Source organism: Hyperolius riggenbachi, chromosome 7 (assembly GCF_040937935.1).
Source record: "Hyperolius riggenbachi isolate aHypRig1 chromosome 7, aHypRig1.pri, whole genome shotgun sequence".
Classification (NCBI taxonomy): domain Eukaryota; kingdom Metazoa; phylum Chordata; class Amphibia; order Anura; family Hyperoliidae; genus Hyperolius; species Hyperolius riggenbachi.
Window position 1 is genome coordinate 215,124,593 of NC_090652.1, and position 21,596 is coordinate 215,146,188.

Consider the following 21,596-nt stretch of genomic DNA (forward strand, 5'->3'; position numbering starts at 1 on the left):
CATAACAGAGGCACACGTTGCACAGAAATCACCAACATTCTGCAGAATTTACAGAAAATAATCCATTTAAATCATCCTGGCGTCTAAGCTGGCAGAAAAATATTTTATTTCAGGAAAGTGAACTTATGAGATAAATAATTGTGTGTATAGTCCTAATTCAAAAATTGCAAACAAATGTTGAACTATTGAATTTTTTATCTCTTCCCTGCATTCAAAAGAGTTTCTTAGGTATACAGGAGTTTTATGAGTTCTAATTAGGTATCTGAATCCGTGAGAGTTACGCTGCAGTCTCATTGGAGAGAAAGGGTCATTTGGAGTCCTGAATTCCTAACCCTTATAGTGAGACAAGAAAAACAGCATTGGAACTGTCCATACACATGTTTATTTCACCATGTACCCTTTTTAGGCTCCTTTTAATGCTATAATGAGAATTTGACATTTATGTTTGGGAGGTTAGGTGCAGAGATGGATTTGTACTTTCCAGTGCCCAAGATCCGCTGTCACCAACCCGCCCCTTCCCACCCAACACCATTATGTCCTACACTCTGACTAGCGATCACAGGTTTGAATGAGCTCCCCTCCGTTGTGCTGCTCTGCCCTCATTCAACAAAGGAGCACTGCATATTCTGTCCACTAGCGCTTCCTGTAATATTGTGCTTCTGCCCAGGTGCGCACAGCAGGTGATAACATTCTGGGCATAAATACTTGAGGCATGATACTAGAGTACGAGCAGGCCTCATCAAGTATACATACCCATAACACTGCAAGCCTCAGCTGCTGTGCACATCCGGACAGGAGCATAAAATTACAGCGAGCACAAGTGGACAGCGCATGCACTGCTTCTTTGACCTCTGTGTGACTGACTGCAGTCAAAGCCACAAACAGGGACAGGGCAGTACTATAGAGAGAATCCCATCCAAAACGGAGAACATGTAACTAGAAGGATCCCATACTACACATGCTGGCATAGATATGGTGTCAGCTAAGGTGTCTTTTACACAGTGACATTTTAGCACTTAGCAAGAAGTTCTGAATCAGGATGATAGCATTTATTGACTAATTTAAAAGAAAATGAGTAAGAGTTCTTAAGATGAGGCAAGAAAAGAGTTAACCTTTAGCCCTGAGACTGTTGCTGCCAAAAAAACATCCATAGGGATAAAAGCCAGCCATAAATCTAGAGCTTTAGATAAGGGGTTGAGGATGAACTCATGTCATTAACAGGCTGCCCAGCAATAAACTGTCTGATAGCTGAAGACAACATAAGAAGGAACTAGCGGAGCTGATATTTCCTGGCCCGGAAAACTCACCAAACTCAGGAGTTCTGCTCTTTACTGTACAACCCCTGGCACTAATCACTGCAGCTTGTATGTCTCTCTTGTCATACAGAGGACGGGATCATCAGGAGAAAGCAGATTCAGCAAAGCATGCTGTGACTGTCATCACACACCAGGTGAAAGAGATGGAGGGAATTCAGGCTGCAACCAGTGTGTGAAGAGCAAAGCACGGCGGTCATGGACCAGGAGAGATGATTTACTTTGACATGTGACATCTTGTCCCTCCGAGTCCTACTGTCCTTCTGCTTTTATCACCCAAGGCCATGGCCTTTGTGGCCTGAAGCTAATGGTACATTGTACAATACAGTTCTTGTTCAGACAAGGAAAAATCTTAAATCTGGATTCAGAGAAACCCTACTACATATATTTAGTGGTATGGATTTTCAACAAATAATATTTCACATGTTCCACAGTCATATTAAAGTATAAGCAACAGCCCTGCACCCAAAATACTGCATTTGGATAAACAGGCACGAATGGGACACCTTTATTATTGTATTTTATTTACAGGCAGTCCGCTACTTACAAACAGGTTACTTTTGGGGAGATTGTTTGTAAGCTGAATTTGTTTGTAAGTCGAGGCATGTGTTAAACATCAGGAGAGGAGGATTAATGATTTACTTTCGGTTTTGAATAACTCTGTATTTGAACATAAAGTTTAAACTAGGTTTTTTTTGTTGTTTTCAACATGCTTTAAGTTTGCTTTTAATTACTTACAACAGTTTATACAATACTGTATCGTGTAACAACAAAAATGAGTAATAAAAAAACAGTAATGTATATTTTGTACATGGAGACAATTTTGTTTGTATTTATGACAAATTGTAACTTAAGTTGTTTGTAAATAGGGGACTGCCTGTATTGAACGACATGTTCCTTTAAAGAGAAGCTGTCAGTTTGCATTATATTGCAGAGAGCTTTGCTGACTATGGCATGTTAGCTTCCAGCGACTGTCTGCTGACATTACAGCTTCATAGCTTGTCAGGCATGGACGCTGGCTTTAGGCAGCACCTGTGTGGGGAAGCTGCACCACACCAAGGGACTGTATCAGTGTGTTCATACTAAAGGCATACGGGAATGAGAGATACTAGGCTGGGTTCAGTGTACAAATACTGCATGGCTGGCTGTCATGTTGATCTTGTCTCTAATGCTTTCTAAACTCCTGACCTCGAGAGACCATGGAGCTCTGGTATTCAGACTTAACGCATGTGATTCCACTGCACTTATGAGCTAGATCAGATGGCATGTTGTTGCATATTTGTGTACATGTTTGTTTCATTACTTTGTTACTTATCATCAACTTTATCCTCCTTCACAGACTGGTATTCACGGGTAGATATAAATTGGAGTGCCCTAGGATTACTTTAAAGAGAATCTGTATTGTTAAAATCGCACAAAAGTAAACATACCAGTGCGTTAAGGGACATCTCCTATTACCCTCTGTCACAATTTCGCCGCTCCTCGCCGCATTAAAAGTGGTTAAAAACAGTTTTAAAAAGTTTGTTTATAAACAAACAAAATGGCCACCAAAACAGGAAGTAGGTTGATGTACAGTATGTCCACACATAGAAAATACATCCATACACAAGCAGGCTGTATACACCCTTCCTTTTGAATCTCAAGAGATCATTTGTGTGTTTCTTTCCCCCCTGAGGGGGGAGTGCATAGCAGAACCACAACAGTGAAGAACTTGGCAGCCTTCCAGACACAGGCTGACAAGTCTGACAGGGGAAAGATACATTGATTTATTACAGAGACTGTGATAGTACAAAGTGCTGCAGTAAGCCAGAACACATTAGAATAGCTTTTGGAACTTGTAGGATGATAAAAAACAGGATGCAATTTTTGTTACGGAGTCTCTTTAAGTGGACTTTTGCATGGACTCTTATGGGTTAAACTTACAATGATATTTCTAAACCACGCCCTCAGGTGTGTCCTTCAGGTTGCTATATATGTAAGTTATGATGGTACCAACGTTGTACATCTGACGAAGGACCATGATGGTTCACAACATGTAGTGTATTGTTTTGTTCCATCGCAATATACCCTTAATTAGCAAAGCCAGTGTTGTACCGCCACTTCATTTCTTTGTTCCACTGCACTTAAAGAGGAACTCCAGTGAAAATAATTTAATTAAAAAAAGTAAATCATTTATACATAATTATTGTAAAAATGAAGCAGTCAGTGTTTGCTCATTGTAAAATCTTTCCTCTCCCAGATTCACATTCTGACATGTAATACATGGTGACATTGTTACTGTGGGCAAGTTATGTAGCTGTTTCTAGCTGCTCTGGCTGTTACAGACAGCTTTAAACAGCCATTTCCTGTCTGTGAACATTGTTACATTGTGGCAGTTTGCCCAGAGTACCGCGGTATTCAGAGCCTCTTGTGGGAGGGGTTTCAGCACAAAATTAGTCACACAGCGCCCCCTGATGGTCTGTTTGTGAAAATCATTGTATTTCTCATGTAAAAGGGGGTATCAGCTACTGATTGTAATAAAGTTCAATTCTTGGTTGGAGTTTCTCTTTAAGCCTGAAAAAACTTGCAGCAGTGTAGCACCTGCTTTGAGCGCCACCATAGATGTAATGTTATTACAGCTATAGCGGCACAAAGGGATTTTCAATATAATTTGGGTGCTGGCAATAGCCAGGCCCCGAATGATATCTCTCCCGGGCCCCGAGCTGCTACTACTTGGTGGGGAAATGCTATTTATCGCGGCAGCAAAGAGAGCTGTCATTTGCCCCTCCCCCCGACAGACTGGGTGATGGAATGACACATACGACTTCAGGAGAATAGTTGGTTCAGCACAGATGAATAACTGCAGTAGACGTGTGTCCAAGGGAGCACACACCCATTTATACTGTTTGCAGCGGAAGCAGTTGCTAGTTCTAGAAATAAAACCCCAGTCCTATTTTGGGCAGCTTGGAAGTAATCCAAGCTTCAGCCAAAATTATACTACAAAAGTTAAAGTAAAGTATATACAGTATTTGCATTTTCTCATTGAATGAAGAGATGTCCATTTACAATGCAATTTTACTGGGGAACTGGACAACTGCATTAGTGTCAACTGCTTAAAGAGGAACTCCAGTGAAAATAATGTAATAAAAAAGTGCTTCATTTTTACAATAATTATGTATAAATGATTTAGTCAGTGTTTGCCCATTGTAAAATCTTTCAAATCCCTGATTCACATTCTGACATTTATTACATCGTGACATTTTTACTGTTGGCAGGTGATGTAGCTGCTGCATGCTTTTTTGGCAGTTGGAAACAGCTGTAAACAGCTATTTCCCACAATGCAACAAGGTTCACAGACAGGAAACTGCCAGGAGTACCACAGTCCTCAGAGGTTCTTGTGGGAGAGCTTTCACCACAATATCAGTCATATAGGCCTCAATTCACTAACCTTAACTCCTGTGTTTAATAACTCTTCTGAGCTGTTTTACAGTTATCACCATGGTGATATAATTGTGATAAATGTAAAACAGCTCAGAAGAGTTATTAAAGACAGGAGCTAAGCTTAGTGAATTGAGGCCATAGAGTCCCCTGATGGTCTGTTTGTGAAAAGGAATAGATTTCTCATGTAAAAAGGGGTATCAGCTACTGATTGGGATAAAGTTCGATTCTTGGTCGGAGTTTCTCTGTAAATGGAACCTAAACTGAGAGGGATATGGATGTTTCCTTTTAAACAATACCAGTTGCCTGGCTGTCCTGCTGATCTTGTTGGCTACAGTAGTGGCTGAATCACACACCTGAAACAAGCATGCAGCTAATCCAGTCTGACTTCAGTCAAAGCACCTCAAAGCACCTGATCTGCATGCTTGTTGAGGGGCTGTGGCTAAAAGTATTAGAGACACAGGATCAGCAGGAGAGTCAGGCAACTGGTATTATTTTAAAAGGAAAAATCCATATCTTTCTCCATTTAGGTCCCCTTTGAAGGAAACCTGAAGTGAGAGGTATATATATATATATTTTGGGCAGCACAGTGGCCTAGTGGTTAGCGCTCTCGCCTTGCAGCGCTGGGTCCCCGGTTCAAATCCCAGCTAGGTCAACATCTGCAAGGTGTTTTCATGTTCTCCCTGTGTGTGTGTGTGTTTCCTCCGCGTTTGCATGTTCTCCCCGAGTCTGTGTGGGTTTCCTCCGGGCACTCCAGTTTCCTCCCTTATCTTAAAAACATACAGATAAGTTAATTGGCTTCCCCCTAAATTGGCCCTAGACTATGATATTTGCACTACACAATTCATACATAGACATATGACTATGGTAGGGACTAGATTGTGAGCCCCTCTGAGGGACAGTTAGTGACAAGACTATATACTCTGTACAGCTCTGCATAATATGTCGGCGCTATATAAATACTTAAAGCGGATCCGAGATGAAAAACTAACTATAACAAATAACTTGTCTATATATCTTATCTAAAGTTCAGATAGTTTACACAGCAAATATAGCTGCAAACAGCTTTAATAGAAAATTATTATTTCTTCCTGTGATACAATGACAGCAGCCATGTTGTTTACACAGAGGCAGGCTTATCTGTATCTTGATCACTAAGCCTGTGAAAAAACCTAATCCTCCCTCCTCCCTCCGCCTCTGAAATCAATGGTTAGTAACACCTCCTCCTCCTCCTGCCCAGACTGAGCTCCCATGAGCCCTTGCTACTTCCAAGGCTCTCTGGAAACCTGTGGGCGTGGTTTATTTCGTTTATAAGGAATAAGAAAAACAAAAAAGTATTTGGCTTGAGGAATGTCCTATAAATAATAGAAAAGGAACACAATTATGCAATGAGTAAAAGTTCACCTCGGATCCACTTTAAATAAATAAATAAATAAATATGGAGGCTGCCACATTTTTTTTTAAACAATACCAGTTGCCTGGCATCCTGCTGATCTCTTTGGCTGCCACACTGTCTGAATCATACATCTGAAACTAGCATGCAGCTAATTCAGTCATACTTCAGTCAGAAATATCTGATCTGCATGCTAGTTCAGAGTCTATGGCTAAAAGTATAAGAGGCAGAGAATCAGCAGGACAGCCAGGCAACTGGCATTGTGTAAAAGGAAATAAATATGACAGCCTCCATATCCCTCTTGCTTCCGGTGTGCTTCAAGGCGTGTCAGGTCTACCAGACATGGCTCTTGTAGATGTAAAGACATGAACAATGTGTTATGAGGTCACTTCCTCACCTCTTGCTGCGACCACCTGGTCCCCCATGTATGCTGCATCATGAGAAGCTCATTTTCACATTGCATTTGGATAAAGATAGATTAGAGAGTACAGAGGATTATGTAACACCAGGGAAAGAAGGGGAATGGGTGGGGGTATCCCCATGTTTTGTCTTGTAAGATCTGCACAGTGGGCTAAGCAGCTGCTGATGCAGCAGCATCCCTAACATTACATTTTTATTTCATGAATTCCGAGCTGCATTGTGGAGAGGGAATGTGAAGTTGTTGCCCAAAGCATTTGAATTCCATAGTGACACTGATACAAATGGGATAAGGGAGACACTTTCATGGATACCACATGCATTCCTTGGGACTATACAATGCCAGCAACATCTGTGTACGCGTTTCTGCTTACTTGCTTCCACCCTAGGCTATCAAATAACAATCTCATAGCATAATGTATACTTTTACAAAAGAATAAAAGGGCCTCTATTTTCTGCAGGCCCGCCATCAGGGGGGGACATCCGTGACTGCCGTCACGGGCCCGGGCCTGCAGGGGGGCCCCATCCCCGCCGCGGCCCTAGCGGGTGCCGCCCGACCGCCGCTCAACCTCCCCTGGCCGCTGCTCCCTCCATCCCTCTAGCCGCGTCAGACCCCGATCAGGCGGCGACAATAGTGCGGGCGCTAGGACCCAGCGCCCGCACTGATATGCGGAAGTGACGTCACTTCCGCATATAGAGCGGGTGCGTCCAGCGCCCGCTCTTACTGGTCGGGTCGCCGCTGATCTTGAGGTCTGATGCTGCTGGCAGCCTGGCAAGGTAGGGGAAGCAGCGGTGGCGGCTGGGGGGGGCCTCCCTGTCACTCACTCCCTAGCTAAAGGGCCTCCCTGTCACTCACTCCCTAGCTAAAGGGCCTCCCTGTCACTCACTCACTAGCTAAAGGGCCTCCCTGTCACTCACTCACTAGCTAAAGGGGCTCCCTGTCACTCACTCACTCCCTAAAGGGCCTCCCTGTCACTCACTCACTAGCTAAAGGGGCTCCCTGTCACTCACTCACTAGCTAAAGGGGCTCCCTGTCACTCACTCACTCGCTAAAGGGGCTCCCTGTCACTCACTCACTAGCTAAAGGGGCTCCCTGTCACTCACTCACTCACTCGCTAAAGGGCCTCCCTGTCACTCACTCACTAGCTAAAGGGCCTCCCTGTCACTCACTCACTAGCTAAAGGGCCTCCCTGTCACTCACTCACTAGCTAAAGGGGCTCCCTGTCACTCACTCACTCGCTAAAGGGCCTCCCTGTCACTCACTCACTAGCTAAAGGGCCTCCCTGTCACTCACTCACTAGCTAAAGGGGCTCCCTGTCACTCACTCACTAGCTAAAAGGGCTCCCTGTCACTCACTCACTAGCTAAAAGGGGCCTCCCTGTCACTCACTCACTAGCTAAAGGGGCTCCCTGTCACTCACTCACTAGCTAAAGGGCCTCCCTGTCACTCACTCACTAGCTAAAGGGGCTCCCTGTCACTCACTCACTAGCTAAAGGGGCTCCCTGTCACTCACTCACTAGCTAAAGGGCCTCCCTGTCACTCACTCACTAGCTAAAAGGGCTCCCTGTCACTCACTCACTAGCTAAAAGGGCTCCCTGTCACTCACTCACTAGCTAAAGGGGCTCCCTGTCACTCACTCACTAGCTAAAGGGGCTCCCTGTCACTCACTAACTAGCTAAAGGGCCTCCCTGTCACTCACTCACTAGCTAAAGGGGCTCCCTGTCACTCACTCACTAGCTAAAGGGCCTCCCTGTCACTCACTCACTAGCTAAAGGGCCTCCCTGTCACTCACTCACTAGCTAAAGGGGCTCCCTGTTACTCACTAGCTAAATGGGCCCCCTGTCACACTCACTCACTCCCTAAAGGGGCTCCCTGTCACTCACTCACTAGCTAAAGGGGCTCCCTGTCACTCACTCACTAGCTAAAGGGGCTCCCTGTCACTCACTCACTAGCTGAAGGGGCTCCCTGTCACTCACTCACTCCCTAAAGGGGCTCCCTGTCACTCACTCACTCACTCCCTAAAGGGCCTCCCTGTCACTCACTCACTAGCTAAAGGGGCTCCCTGTCACTCACTCACTCCCTAAAGGGGCTCCCTGTCACTCACTCACTCCCTAAAGGGGCTCCCTGTCACTCACTCACTCCCTAAAGGGGCTCCCTGTCACTCGCTCACTAGCTAAAGGGGCTCCCTGTCACTCACTCACTCCCTAAAGGGGCTCCCTGTCACTCACTCACTACCTAAAAGGGCTCCATGTCACTCACTACCTAACCTGGGGGTCCCTGTCAGAATCCAGGTGAGAGGTGTCTACCATAATAAGGGGGCATTATGCCTATTTATGTGAAATGCTGTCTATTTATGTGCCTCATGTCTGCTGAATTTGTCTTGTTGGGGGCCTAATGATTGAATTTTTACTTGTTGGGGGCCTCATGATTTGTTGGGAGCCTCATTGCCTCAAGATTGCTGAATTTGTCTTGTTGGGGGCCTCATGATTTGTTGGGGACCTCATGATTTGTTGGGGGCCTCATGATTGCTGAATTTGTCTTGTTGGGGGTCTCACGATTGCTGAATTTATCTTGTTGGGGGCCTCATGATTGCTGAATTTGTCTTGTTGGGGGCCTCATGATTGCTGAATTTGTCTTGTTGGGGGTCACATGATTGCTAACTGCGAGACTATGGGAAAAGCTGAATCATTACCATATGAGACAATAGCATTAAACCTACTTTTTTAGTTTTTTTAAACAGAAAATAAAACTGGGAGGTTCTAAAAAAATGATGGAGCACTTCCTCCTTCCGGCTTGAAGGAGGAAGTGCTCGATATCGAGGCTTGCAACGCGTCCATTCGGAAACTTGCACCTCGTTGAAACGCTGGGCGGAGAGCGGCTTTCTGGGTAATTAACCCCGCCGCATCTAGCCGCTCAGCTGTGGCAATTAGGCAATTAGAGCTAACTTGAATCACGAGTATCCACCGTGGTTATTCGTGATTAATTTGTGGACAGCAAGCCTCCAACTAGCTCTGCCAACATGTAATGGCTACGCACATTTCTCAGTTTGGGGGGGGGGCCCGGACTGATGATTTGTGAGGGGCCCCAAAATTTCTGATGGCGGCCCTGATTTTCTGACCTCCTTTCTATATAGTAAAATGCCTAAAGAAGTAATTTACGTTGCATGTCTGTAGCATTCCCTGAAATCTGAAACAGCTAATTTTGCCACTTAAAACAATTCCTCACTGTAGGTAGAGAATTCTACTGTAAGCCAGCCACTTTTTCACACGTCTTATGCAGGGGCGTAGCAATAGCCATAGCAGCCATAGCAGTTGCTATGGGGCCCTGGAGCAGCGGGGGCCCAGGTGGTAATTGATGTATTCAATAAATACCTTCTTGTGTTCCTCCACCCACTGACTTTGTCTCCGTGCCCATGGACTATGTAGAGTGTAGATTGCACAATAATGTAAATTGCCCAATTAATGCATATCTAGGGTAGGGGCATTTCTCAAGAGTGCCTACATCTGAGGGCCCCATGAACATTTTGCTATGGGGCCCCATAATCTCTGACTATGCCACTGGTCTTATGTATCATATCTCGCAGTGGTGTAAAAATAGGGGTGCAGAGGTAGGAACCGCATCAGGGCCCTGTGCGGCCCACCCTCAAACACAGAATTAGCTCTCTATTGGTCCTATGCTGGTAATAATCACTTCTATAGGTGCTTTTATTAGTAGTAATCATTAACACACTGTTCCCCATCCCCTCCTGGCACTTCTGACACTGTGGTTGTCCTTGGCCTGTTTTGGTGCGCCATATCAATTGTTATGTATAGAGTGCTTAAGGGGCCCCAATGTAAAACTTGCACTGTGGCCTATAGCTCCTTAGCTACCCCACTGATATCTACATTGTATCTCCATCTCCACCTACAGTACACCTTGTTTATATATATAATAATGTTTTCTGCACATGGTGAGTTAAAGACACACTGCAATAAGTTATTCCTGATTAATGGCTTTAAAGTTTGCCTGTTTTTTCTCTCAGTTTATCTTTAGACCCTTGTGATTGCTGGGTGCTGAAAAAATATTAAAATTATAAAATAAAACTAAGATATAATGATAAGAAAAAGCTTACTGAATTAATACAGAGGATGAAGAGGTGCTCAGAATCCCATAAAATTAGGTTAAACCCACATAAAATAGAAATAGTAGAGGTGGCTTTCCTCTTAATGACGACAAACACCTGGTGAAAGATACATTTTATTTGCAAGGGAAACGCATTTAGTGGGTGCTCGCCTACTTCATCAGGCCGATAAATGTGATGCAATTAGTTAGCCTCAAATCTCGGAGGCACTCCAAATTTTGAGGCTAATTGCGGTGCATTTATTGACCTGATGAAGTGGACGAGCACCCACGAGACACATTGCCCATGCAAATAAATGAATCTTTCCCCATAGGTTTGCTGTCATTAAGAGGAAAGCCACCTATACTAATTCTATTTTATGTGTTTTAAACCTACCTTTATGCGATTCTGGGCACCTCTTCACCCTTTGTGTGCAAGTTTTAGCTCCATCTCCTGCAGTAAGGGAGTGAGGGACAGTTTACAGTGGCTAAGCCACTAGTTATACTAGTCCCTCTTTTTCCAAGAGTGCGACCATCCTGCATCCAGCCGTCCCTAGAGGTACTGGAGTGGAGACGGGCTTGTGATCTGCACCTGCTCTCTGTGGTTGGTTGCTCCCCATGCAACCTACCTTTGTGAGTATATTTTCTGCCACCTACTTTTTGTACACAAAACTTAGTGACGTATTGCACTATCGGGCTCCCGTTGTCCCTGTGTTTTTTCTAAAGGTGTTCCTCACCCTATCTCGAGCCGCTTACTGAATTAAGGTCATAATAAGGTAAATTCAGTTTTGGAAAACAAATCTGTTTAACTTTAGTCTAGTTTTAAAAGCAAACAAGTGTGCACATTCTCAAAGGCAAAGAGTTGTAGCTGCCTGCAGTAGGGGAATCTTACCAGGTTTCCTATTATGTAAAGAAACATTTTGCCTTGTTTATCGTACAAAGTCTGATAAGAAAAGTGAAATAAAAGTATCCCCACCACCACCAAAAACATAGATCATGTATGAAGCAGGCTGTCTCAGAACCTATCAGCAAACTTAATAACTCAAGAATGTCAGGAATAGTGAAGTGCAGGCACATAAAGCTAAAATCTCCAAGATAACAAAATTGGCTTCATCGCATCATGTGTGAACATGTGTTTATTTTCTACTTCAGACTGCAGTCAACCTAATTTACCTGTGCAGCAAGTGCTTCATAATAATAATTCCTTTTTTTGTATAGCGCTTTTCTCCTGTCGGACTCAAAGCGTTTATGCGGCAGCCACTAGAGCGCACTCAGTAGGCAGTAGCAGTGTCAGGGAATCTTGCCCAAAGAACTCCTTACTGAATAGGTGCTGGCTTACTGAACAGGCAGAGCCGAGCCAAGTCTCCTGTGTCAGAGGCAGAGCCCTTGACCATTACACTATCCAGCCAACATCCTTGTAGTTATGCCTGTTCACAGCTAGAGTTATATCTGGGCCCAAACTGTCTGGCCACAACCAAGGTGCAGCTACAGCAATATGAGTTTGTGAGTAAGAACGAGAGGAAATAAAAAATGTTCGTTTAATTACTTGCAATGTCGTGATTTGTATCAATGAAAGTGAAGGTACACTTCCCCTTGCAACACTGTTATTGAACAGTGCATTCAGACACTTGTAATAATGGGCAATAAAACAAACATTTAAAAGGAACAAAAAATGAGCTGTTTCCGAAATACTGTTTCGAAGCCAGACAGGTAAATGTTTCAGAACCAGAAGTACTGTGGAATAACTAAGTTCTTTAGTCAAATAGAAAAAACAGATCTGCAGTATACTATATAAACAAACATCTTCAAAAATATAAAGTTTTAAAAGTATGAAAAATCAAAAAATGTTTTTATACACTAAAGTCCCTATGCTAAAATTATTCACAAAATGGGCAAGAAACAATGCTGGCGGACTTCTTAGCATGCTTGTGGCCATTCACCTTCTACAGGACTCACTGCCCACCACAATTTGACGTTTAACTGTATATCTTAACTCCCATTTACTTACACACAGCCCAACTTATACCTACTCCTGTGCAGCCGAACCGAACAAAGATATACACTTTCATATGTACCCAAACATTTGCTTACAGCCAGACAATGGAAACAATCCAAAAACACGTACACCTATAGCTGTTTCCAACTAAACCAATGACTCTTGGTTACAGGTTTTAAACAATATGTTAATAATTACTTTAAGTAGGGCAGTGGTAAAGGACCGATTTGAAAAATGCACTTTAAAATGCTAGATCAGCCTCCCCTTTTTTTAATGCACAGGACACATTTACATTAATTAACAAAGTTTTGTAATGTGAACATCTGCACATTTTGCAAAAACTGAAATCAGTGTATGGGTGGGTCCTATAGCTCTGTTCCCTGTTGACATACAAGTTTATTGGAGAGACCATTGTTCAAACTCCTCCCCATGCTAATATCACCCACTCGAGGCTGGCAGGAACCCACTGCTTAATTTGCTAATTGATGTAAATTTGAAATACTATGCATTAAACAAGTTTAAGGCTGAACTAGGGCTTTAAATCACTATGAATAAAACTATAGAAGGTTTCTAAAGGACAGAACAAGCCCCGCCCACACTCCCCACTATATCTTCTGTTACCTAAAGGCAGATCTCCTGGAGGGCCCTTGAGCTGGACTTCCTTCTCCTGTTCACCTTTCAGGACCGCTACAGCATCAGCAGTTACTACTTGGACTATTCTTGCAGATACCTCCTCTGCCGAAGCACCAATGGGGGCAAAACAAGACAAGCAAACAATACAGACATGGTTAATATGGCTGGGAAGGGAATTTACAGAAATCTAATTCAGTATGGTCAGTAGATCTACTTAATAAACCAAGTGGAAGGAAATGATTACCCATAACAACTAGATTCCACTTGTCACATTTAAAGGAGAATTCTGAGCAACTTCCCCCAGGTTCCTCAGGGCCTCATAATTTACAGCTATCGACAAAACTGTAGCCATCACAAGATTTTGTTACCTCATCTCTCTCCCATTAAATCCTTGGAGGAGTTTGCGTTGAAACTTATAGAAATCATAGGAAGACTAAGGCTGCATTTACAAGTGCCATTCCCACGAGAGAAGACTGTTATATAAATAGCAATGAAAGTGAATAGAAGCTGATACAATTCAGCACCAGATCCACTCCTATGAGAACAGCTTTTGCCTATACTTTAGATAAATATTGGCCAAATAATTAGTTCCTACTGATGCAATGACGGCTACTCTATAGACATCAATGGGAGATTTTAGGTGAGTTTTTCTTGTGGTGGCAATAACATTTTAATTGTACATTAAAGTTATAACTATGGAGCACGAAAGAACCCTACTGCATTGCCTGGCTGTTTTAAAGAACAAGTTGAAGAAGTGACCATAAAAGTAGAACTCCATCTAACTTATCTTTATTTTGACAAGGTGGATAAGCCTCTGTCAGGTTTCTATAGTCTCTTACTTTTACTTTCTACACTACTATTTATATTGACAAAGCCTGACAATGATTTTTCTCTATTGTCTCTAGAGCTGTCAAGCAAGCATTTGAGGAGGCCACTCCAAATTTAGAATTAAATAAAGCGCTGACTAAACAGAAAGCCTGAGGAATATTACAGCTGTTTAATGCTGATTTTTTTTTTGCCCAGTCCAGTTTAATGTTAGATTTCTCTAAAAACTATACAGATATGTTTTAAGGTTTGGTGACACCCGGTCAATTAAGATATCTAAAAAATAACTGATAACTAAAATATAACTGTATATCTTGGAAGTCGCCCCACAAAAAAAGCATCTACAGTGGACAAAGACGTACAAGAAATGGAAAGAGAAAGAACAGAAGTAGGTTCTATGGAGAGGTGAGCCTAACTTGAAGGAGAAGAATGCAGTTGCGACATAAAACAGAATAAGAAATGCCACCCATGGTCAAACATAGAAGTTGAAGAGCTCTGGCTTGGGTTTGTATCAAAGCAACTTTTATCACAGAGGCAACCAAACTACAACGGCCAACGTTTTATACTACAACATTTTTTCTGGCATACATCTAATTGATTCGAACTCTTTCTTTCAAAAATGAAATGATCCAAAATATATGTCAACTTTGAAGGGAACCTGAAGCGAGAAAAATTATTTAGAATAAACACATGATGTTGCTGCAAATGAATATTATATATTAACCTCACCGTCAGTTCCTCTCAGAGGCTCACCATTTTCTTCTTACATTGATCCCTTCCAGTTCTGACAATATTTTGTCAGAACTGAAATATACCAGTTGCTGTCAGTTATATTTCAGCAGCTGTCAGTTACAACTGAATTTGCAAGGTAATGTCCATGTTTCCCTATGGCTCAAGTGGGTGATATTACAGTTTAACTGTGTGCTGACCAGGAAGCTGTTAGGGGGTAATGGCCATTTTTAAAATGGAGGACGGAGAAATCCATTAATCACAGTAGACAAATGGGACGCAGGAGAGGAGAAAGAGACTGAGTAGTAGGCTACACAGGAGGTAAGTATGACCTGTGTATGGTTATTTTGACTTTTTATTTTCAGTTCAGGTTCTCTTTAAGTATATGGCACCTGAGTCTTACCACTCGTTAAATGGTTTGCACAGTAATTAAAGCTAATTTCCAGGGGATAAATAGTTTTGGATTGTAAGCTATGGTGTTTTTTTATGTGTATTGCTGTGCTGTGTCTCCATCTATAAGCACTTCCATTACTTCCTGCCAGACAAAAAGTGGGAACATTCTCCAATAGTAACTCAGGAGACAGCAAATACAACCATTTCTCATAGAAAACAAAATAGATAGGACGCCAACAAGTTTTTTTTTATTGCTATCAATAATTTCCTGTGACTACTAGTTTTCATATTACAGCCACAAAGCTCCACAAAAGTCCCAGGGACAGCAAATAAAGGAAGTATTTCCAGCAGGAAAGCAATAAAGTCCATAAAAATATACTAATACTAACATTTTAAAAACAGAAAATAAAATAATTATTTCACTTCCAGCTTGCTCTCGTATCCTAAACTCTTTAGGGGGTGGCTTACAGGTACAGTATATTATGACCTCCTGATCGGAGGTACATTTGGGAAAGCACACTAATTGGAAGTGCCTCCCTAAGGTGTAGTGCTAGGGAAGGTGAGCTTACATTCTTACCTTGGAGCTAATAGCACCACTTTAAAGTTGGATAAAACTCTGACAAAAAATTCAATAAAAATGTGTCATCCTACTTTTTATTACGCATACCGTTATCATATTTGCTTCTGTGCACACATAGTTTTGTCTGTTTACAAATTAGAAGTTCCCAAAGCACAGTTTATCTGTTCTCAAGCTGCCACTGCATTTTACTGCACAGCTGCTATATTTATATATTAGAATGTATCTAGTGATTACTTTTCAGCTGTCTCTGGTTCTACAAAGTGTGCAGTTCAGTGTCAGCATGCTACTGGCGGTATACTAATTGTAGCAAAGAAATATAAACAAAAGATAATGTTATCACCTCTTTGGATGTGGCCAAAAGCTATCCACTGAGAACAAAGTGCTGTGTTTAACTGTTTGAATACTTTTCTGCTACATTTTTTGTGGTAGTGGATTCTATGCTGTAAATAATCTTTTAGAACAAAGAGGAAATGCTGAGTGTCATACCACTTTAAGACTTAAAGAAGCACTAGCTTTAAACTATTTTTATACAGATTTTACCTCATAAAACTGTCTGCATCTGAAAAAACGCATTGTTAATAAAAAAAAATGTCAACACCTATTTGTCTTTTGTAAAACATTCATGCATTTTGTATTTCAGACTAAAGGCACCCATGCATTCTATGCTATCTATTAAAAATTCAGACCCTCTTGATCAATGTTTGATTATTATATCGATCAAACACTGGGAAAGGCTGTAATTCATCTAATGCAGTGATCTGCAAACTTGGCTCTCCAGCTGTAAGGAACTACTAGTCCCACAATGCATTTGCCTTTATGAATCTGTGGCTGTCAGACTCCTGCAATGCATTGTGGGACGTTCCTTAACAGCAATGTGGGAAGTTCCTTAACAGCTGGAGAGCCAAGTTTTCAGATCACTGATCAAATGGAACAGACGGGTGTGATACACAATTGATGGATTTGTAGCTTTGTACTGCATAAGCAAAGCAAAGCTAGTGGTGATACAATTGATATAAGGTCAGATTGCTCCTAGTACATGATGGCAAACAGGAAAAAGATCACCAAAATCTATTTTTTTTCCATGGGACTGAAAGATAATGATTGAAAAAAATGATAGATTTTTAAAAGATTAAAAAATCTAAAAAAAATGTGAAAAACGTGTTAGCATCGTATATGGCTACCTTAACACGTGAAAGCAAGGGGAATAACTCCGTTTATGATACAATTATGGTGGTTTGTTTGAAATAAGTATTGATAAGTTATTTTCTTTTTTTCATACTTGATATTAATATTATTCAATGGGCTACATGAAGAAAGCTGTGCTTTGTGACATACAGCTTCCCAGCATGTGTGGTTAGGGACAATATTCCCCAGGGGAGTAAATGGTGTAACAGCTGTTCAGGAAGTATTGTGATTCAGTTTCATTGCTGTCCTCTAAATCTGATCATGTAATTTGCTCACGAGGAGGTTTGATCAATGCTAGAAGAACTCGCTCCCTGAAAGCAAACACAGGATGTTATGCCATTTCTGCTATATTGCTCTCTCCAGAAAAGTTATGTCCTATGTGAGACACTCCACAGTCATTCTAAGCTTGACACATACACACTTATTTACTGTGAGAGTGGTTAATATGTGAAATTTGTTGCCACAGAGAGTAGTTATGGCAAATTCTATATTTGCATTTTTAGGGGGGATTTAAAGGGAACCTTACCTGGGAGGCATATGCATGTTTCCTTTCAAACAATACCAGTTGCTTGGCAGTCTGCTGATCTCTTTAGCTGCATTAGTGGCTAAATCATACACCTGAAACAAGCATGCAGCTAATCCAGTCTGACTTCAGTCAGAGCACCTGATCTGCATGCAGCAGGAGAGTCAGGCAACTGGTATTATTTTAAAAGTAAAAATCCACATCCTTTTCAGTTTAGGTTTCCTTTAAAGGGGGCTTAGATGATTTTCCTTGCGTTGAAGGATATCCACGGCAGTGTTGATCCAGGGTTATTATCTGACTGCCATCTTGATGGCAACCAAGCTAACTGTGTTACTAATACATACTTTAGCCAACCCAGAATATAAAGATGGGTTCCATTATTCCAATATCCCAAACTGGAAACAATAAACAGTCTTATTCCTACCACAAACAAGGAAGCAAATTCTGATAAGACAGTCAATGAAAATAAAGGATATAAAATGTGTATGATCTGCCTTTAACAAGTACCTTTTCTGACACGTGACATGAGGGGCAATTCACATGAGATTCTCTCATAATTTATATCACTTTATCTGGTTTTCCCCTTATCTATATAAAACTTTTAAAGCACCATAAGAGCAAAAGGCACTACAAACAAGACTAAAAAGTAAGGTCAAAGTTAAGTTCACCAGGAATAATTTATTTTAAGTAATTTTCTTTTTTTGACTGAAATGTTCAGGAACATTTTCATATTATGTATACATGTAATGTGAGAAATAGATGAGGACAGATAAATCAACTCCCTGATGAGATAAACATCGGTACATATTGTACCAGTCCTACAAATAACTTGTCTATGGTCCCTTTTTCTTTTTGCATTACAGGTGTTAAAAGTAGTGCTATATCTCACAAAAAGAATCTCGGAATGGTAAAATTTGCCATAACACGCCTCTCTATGGGAACCATTCTGTTCCTGCACCCACCGCACTCATCACAAAAATGAATTGCGCGCTCAGCAATAACAGGTAGCTGAATATGTACTATCAATATTCCTCATTTCATTGCACAAATCAGCCATCCAAATCCAGCTCACTGCATGAATCAAGCTTTTAAACCAAAATGCAACTGGAGAGTGACATAATAATGCACTATACAGTAACTGATGCTAAGTGCTATAAAATTTACCCTTTAGTTCAGGAGACTTTGCTGGAAGACAGGGCACTTTCATTCAACAGCATCTTGTAGGTTTATGAGCTGTGACAATACTTTCATTAGATGACAGCTGCCCTTAGCAGTCAGTAACATTTTTTTCTCTTTGCCTTAGTAATGTATATACAATATATCAGATTTTGGTTGTTAAAATGAACCTCCAGACTAAAAATCTACTCAGCAGCCCTTGGTGTTTCTTTAACAGTTTCATGGCATCAGAACTTTGTTTTTCTTACCCAAGCCTCATTTTTAGCTGCACAGAAGCTATGCTCTGCCCCATCAAAGAAATCTGCCTGGGCATTTTTCCCGATGCTGTGCAAAGCATGATGGGATTTCTGATGTTGTTGTTCTCCTTCTGCTCTTTTGGCGTAATTTGTTTTTTTACATTTTGAATTTGAGATTTGAAGCCTAGCGCATGCAGCTGGGAGGGGCGATCAGGACACAGGACAGTTGGAACTGTGTCTCATGCTCTGTTACCTCCTTTCAACCAAAAAGATGGCTGCCCTATGAAATCACAAACATTTACCTGTTGAAGCAAATTTCCTTGTAACCTTGCCTACTAAGGCTACTTTTACTTATGCAGTTGTACTGCATTTCAGGATTATATTGATGGAACATCAGATTTACACTGTTATACAAGTTGTACACTGACTACTTTACATTGTATCAAAGTAACATATTGTAAGTGTTGTCCCATGAAAAGATACAATAAAACATTGACAATAAATGTGAGAGGTGTACTCACTTTTGTATATATTGTATATATGTAGCTATATGTAGTTTATCCATAAAGTGGAGAGTCTTTTTTTTAAATCAGCCTGCTAACATTCAAATCCCTACGCAATCTAGGCCCTGGATACCTGAAGGATTTGTAGCAACTGCATCACACCTCCCACAACCTCAGGTCAAAAGGATCCAATAACTTAACCACCCTAGAGTTCAACTAAAAACTTTTGGAGCCAGAGCTTTCTGTCATGCTGCCCCTACCCTGTGGAATGCCTTACCAAACTTAATTAAGACAGCTTCAACCCTGGACACGCTTTAAATCAAAACACAAAAGCCACCTGTTTAGTCTGGCGTTTATGATCACATAACTTTTTCCCCTGCATGCACCACTACGTACCGATCTGAAACAAGCTTATGCGCTTTGAGTCTTAAAGGAGAAAAGCACTTTTCAAATGTTTTGTTGTTGTTATTATCAAGCCACTTTAACATAGCCCTGTAGTAAGTCCACACGCATGGATCCATAATTATATCCAGAGACGTATGTGTTTTATTAAAACACAGTTTCTTTTTCTTACCCTAATCATTTTTCCTTCCCTCACTGTAAAGGAAACCTGCAGGGAAAAAAGTGGGCAGTTTGGGTTCTTACCTGGTAGGGGGAAACCTCTGCATAATCCAGAGGTTTCCCCCATCCCCCTCCTCCTCACCATTCCTCCACTGGGTCCAGCCGAAAACCACGGATAATTTGCATGTCGACAGCTCGGATACATGCAGTAACATGGACCCGCTAGGGCTTTGTTAGATACGCCCAAGAACGATCGAGTCTGCGCTACTGTGCAAGAGTGAGCCGTATGCACCTGTGCAGTAGCAGGGACTCAATCAGGCTTGGCTTTTCCTGCCGAAGCTGAAACGGGTCTGTGCTACTGTGCAGGTGCAGTGTGGCTGTGCTTCAAGCGTCCCATTGCTGGATTGGTCTGGCAGAGGAGGATGGGGAAGCCAGAGGAGGATCTAGAGATTTCCCCCTCCCAAGGTAGGTATCTTAACTGATCATATTCCTATAGAAACCTCAATTCTCACACTACTGGAAGCAACATTTTGTGTGTTGCGTATTAAAGAGTAGTGAAATATTGTAGAATGTAGTAAATTATTCAGGATACATTCTTTTGTGTTAATTATCCTGGTTTCATCATCAGAAACACTTCCTATATCTATATATTGCTGTAGATTCAGATGTAACCCTGCCCTCCCAGTGATGCTTAGCTGTGTTGCTGTGTGGAATTCTTCCTTCCTCCAAGAGAATTCTGGGAGACCCGGTATTATTTATGCTTACTTTGGAACACCGAGTATATCAACAATCCCCAGAGATGCATCTGCCAGATGTGGCCACCTGTGATACATTTCTGAATGTTAATCGGGGTGAGGAAAGATTTTACAATGGGCAAACATTGACTAAATAATCTACAAATTCATATTGTAAAGTATTGTAAAAAAAAAATAAGCAATTTTATGCATTACCTTATATTCAGTAAAGTTCCTCTTTGAAGCAAATTTACTATCATATGTATAAAAATTGATGGTGAATTAGGGGTTTAATTGATTCATTATCTGCTGGTAACACACACTTATTGACCTCTCATATTGTACAATAGTATCAAAGGGGAGTGTTATCGTAAAAACAATGACAACACCCTAGTATTGCAATACATACTCAAAGAAAATAAATGACATCTGCTGTGAGCAGGAGGTCAGGAAGTGTACAAGGAAGCAGCTGTCCTGACAGTGCCAGACGGGCGGGATTCTCTCAACCAGAGAGCCCTCAGGGGACCAAACCAAATAGGTGGCAAAATATAAATCTTCTACAAACCAGATTAATATGCTAATTTAACACTGAATATTTAAATGTTTGCACCAGTGCATTCTTGGGTAGTCCTGTTTATGGAGACAGAAGAGCCTTTTAGAAAGCCAGGGCTTCTGCCAACAACAGAAAAGACTAAGACATCACTGATTACTGGTGTCTCAGTAGCAAAACATTTTATCTCCATTGTCTATGCTGATACACTAGGTGCCCGTGATGGTTAGATGTTCCTTGCCAAGAGGTAATGTCATTAATATAGACTCGGTAAGGAATGATAAGGAAGATGCAGCTTTATGAAAGTGCACAGATTTTAACACTTGCTAAAATG

General features: G+C 41.5%; 1 protein-coding gene across 8 annotated transcripts in view; it reads right to left on the reverse strand.

The window, feature by feature from the left end:
- MAP2 (microtubule associated protein 2) overlaps positions 1-21,596 on the reverse strand; it is a 468,156-nt gene that overhangs the window by 63,877 nt on the left and 382,683 nt on the right. For all 8 annotated transcript variants that reach the window (XM_068245203.1, XM_068245205.1, XM_068245199.1 and 5 more), the window contains one exon: positions 13,256-13,369. In XM_068245203.1, the coding sequence (XP_068101304.1) occupies positions 13,256-13,369 (114 nt within the window). The remainder of the gene's footprint in view (positions 1-13,255; positions 13,370-21,596) is intronic.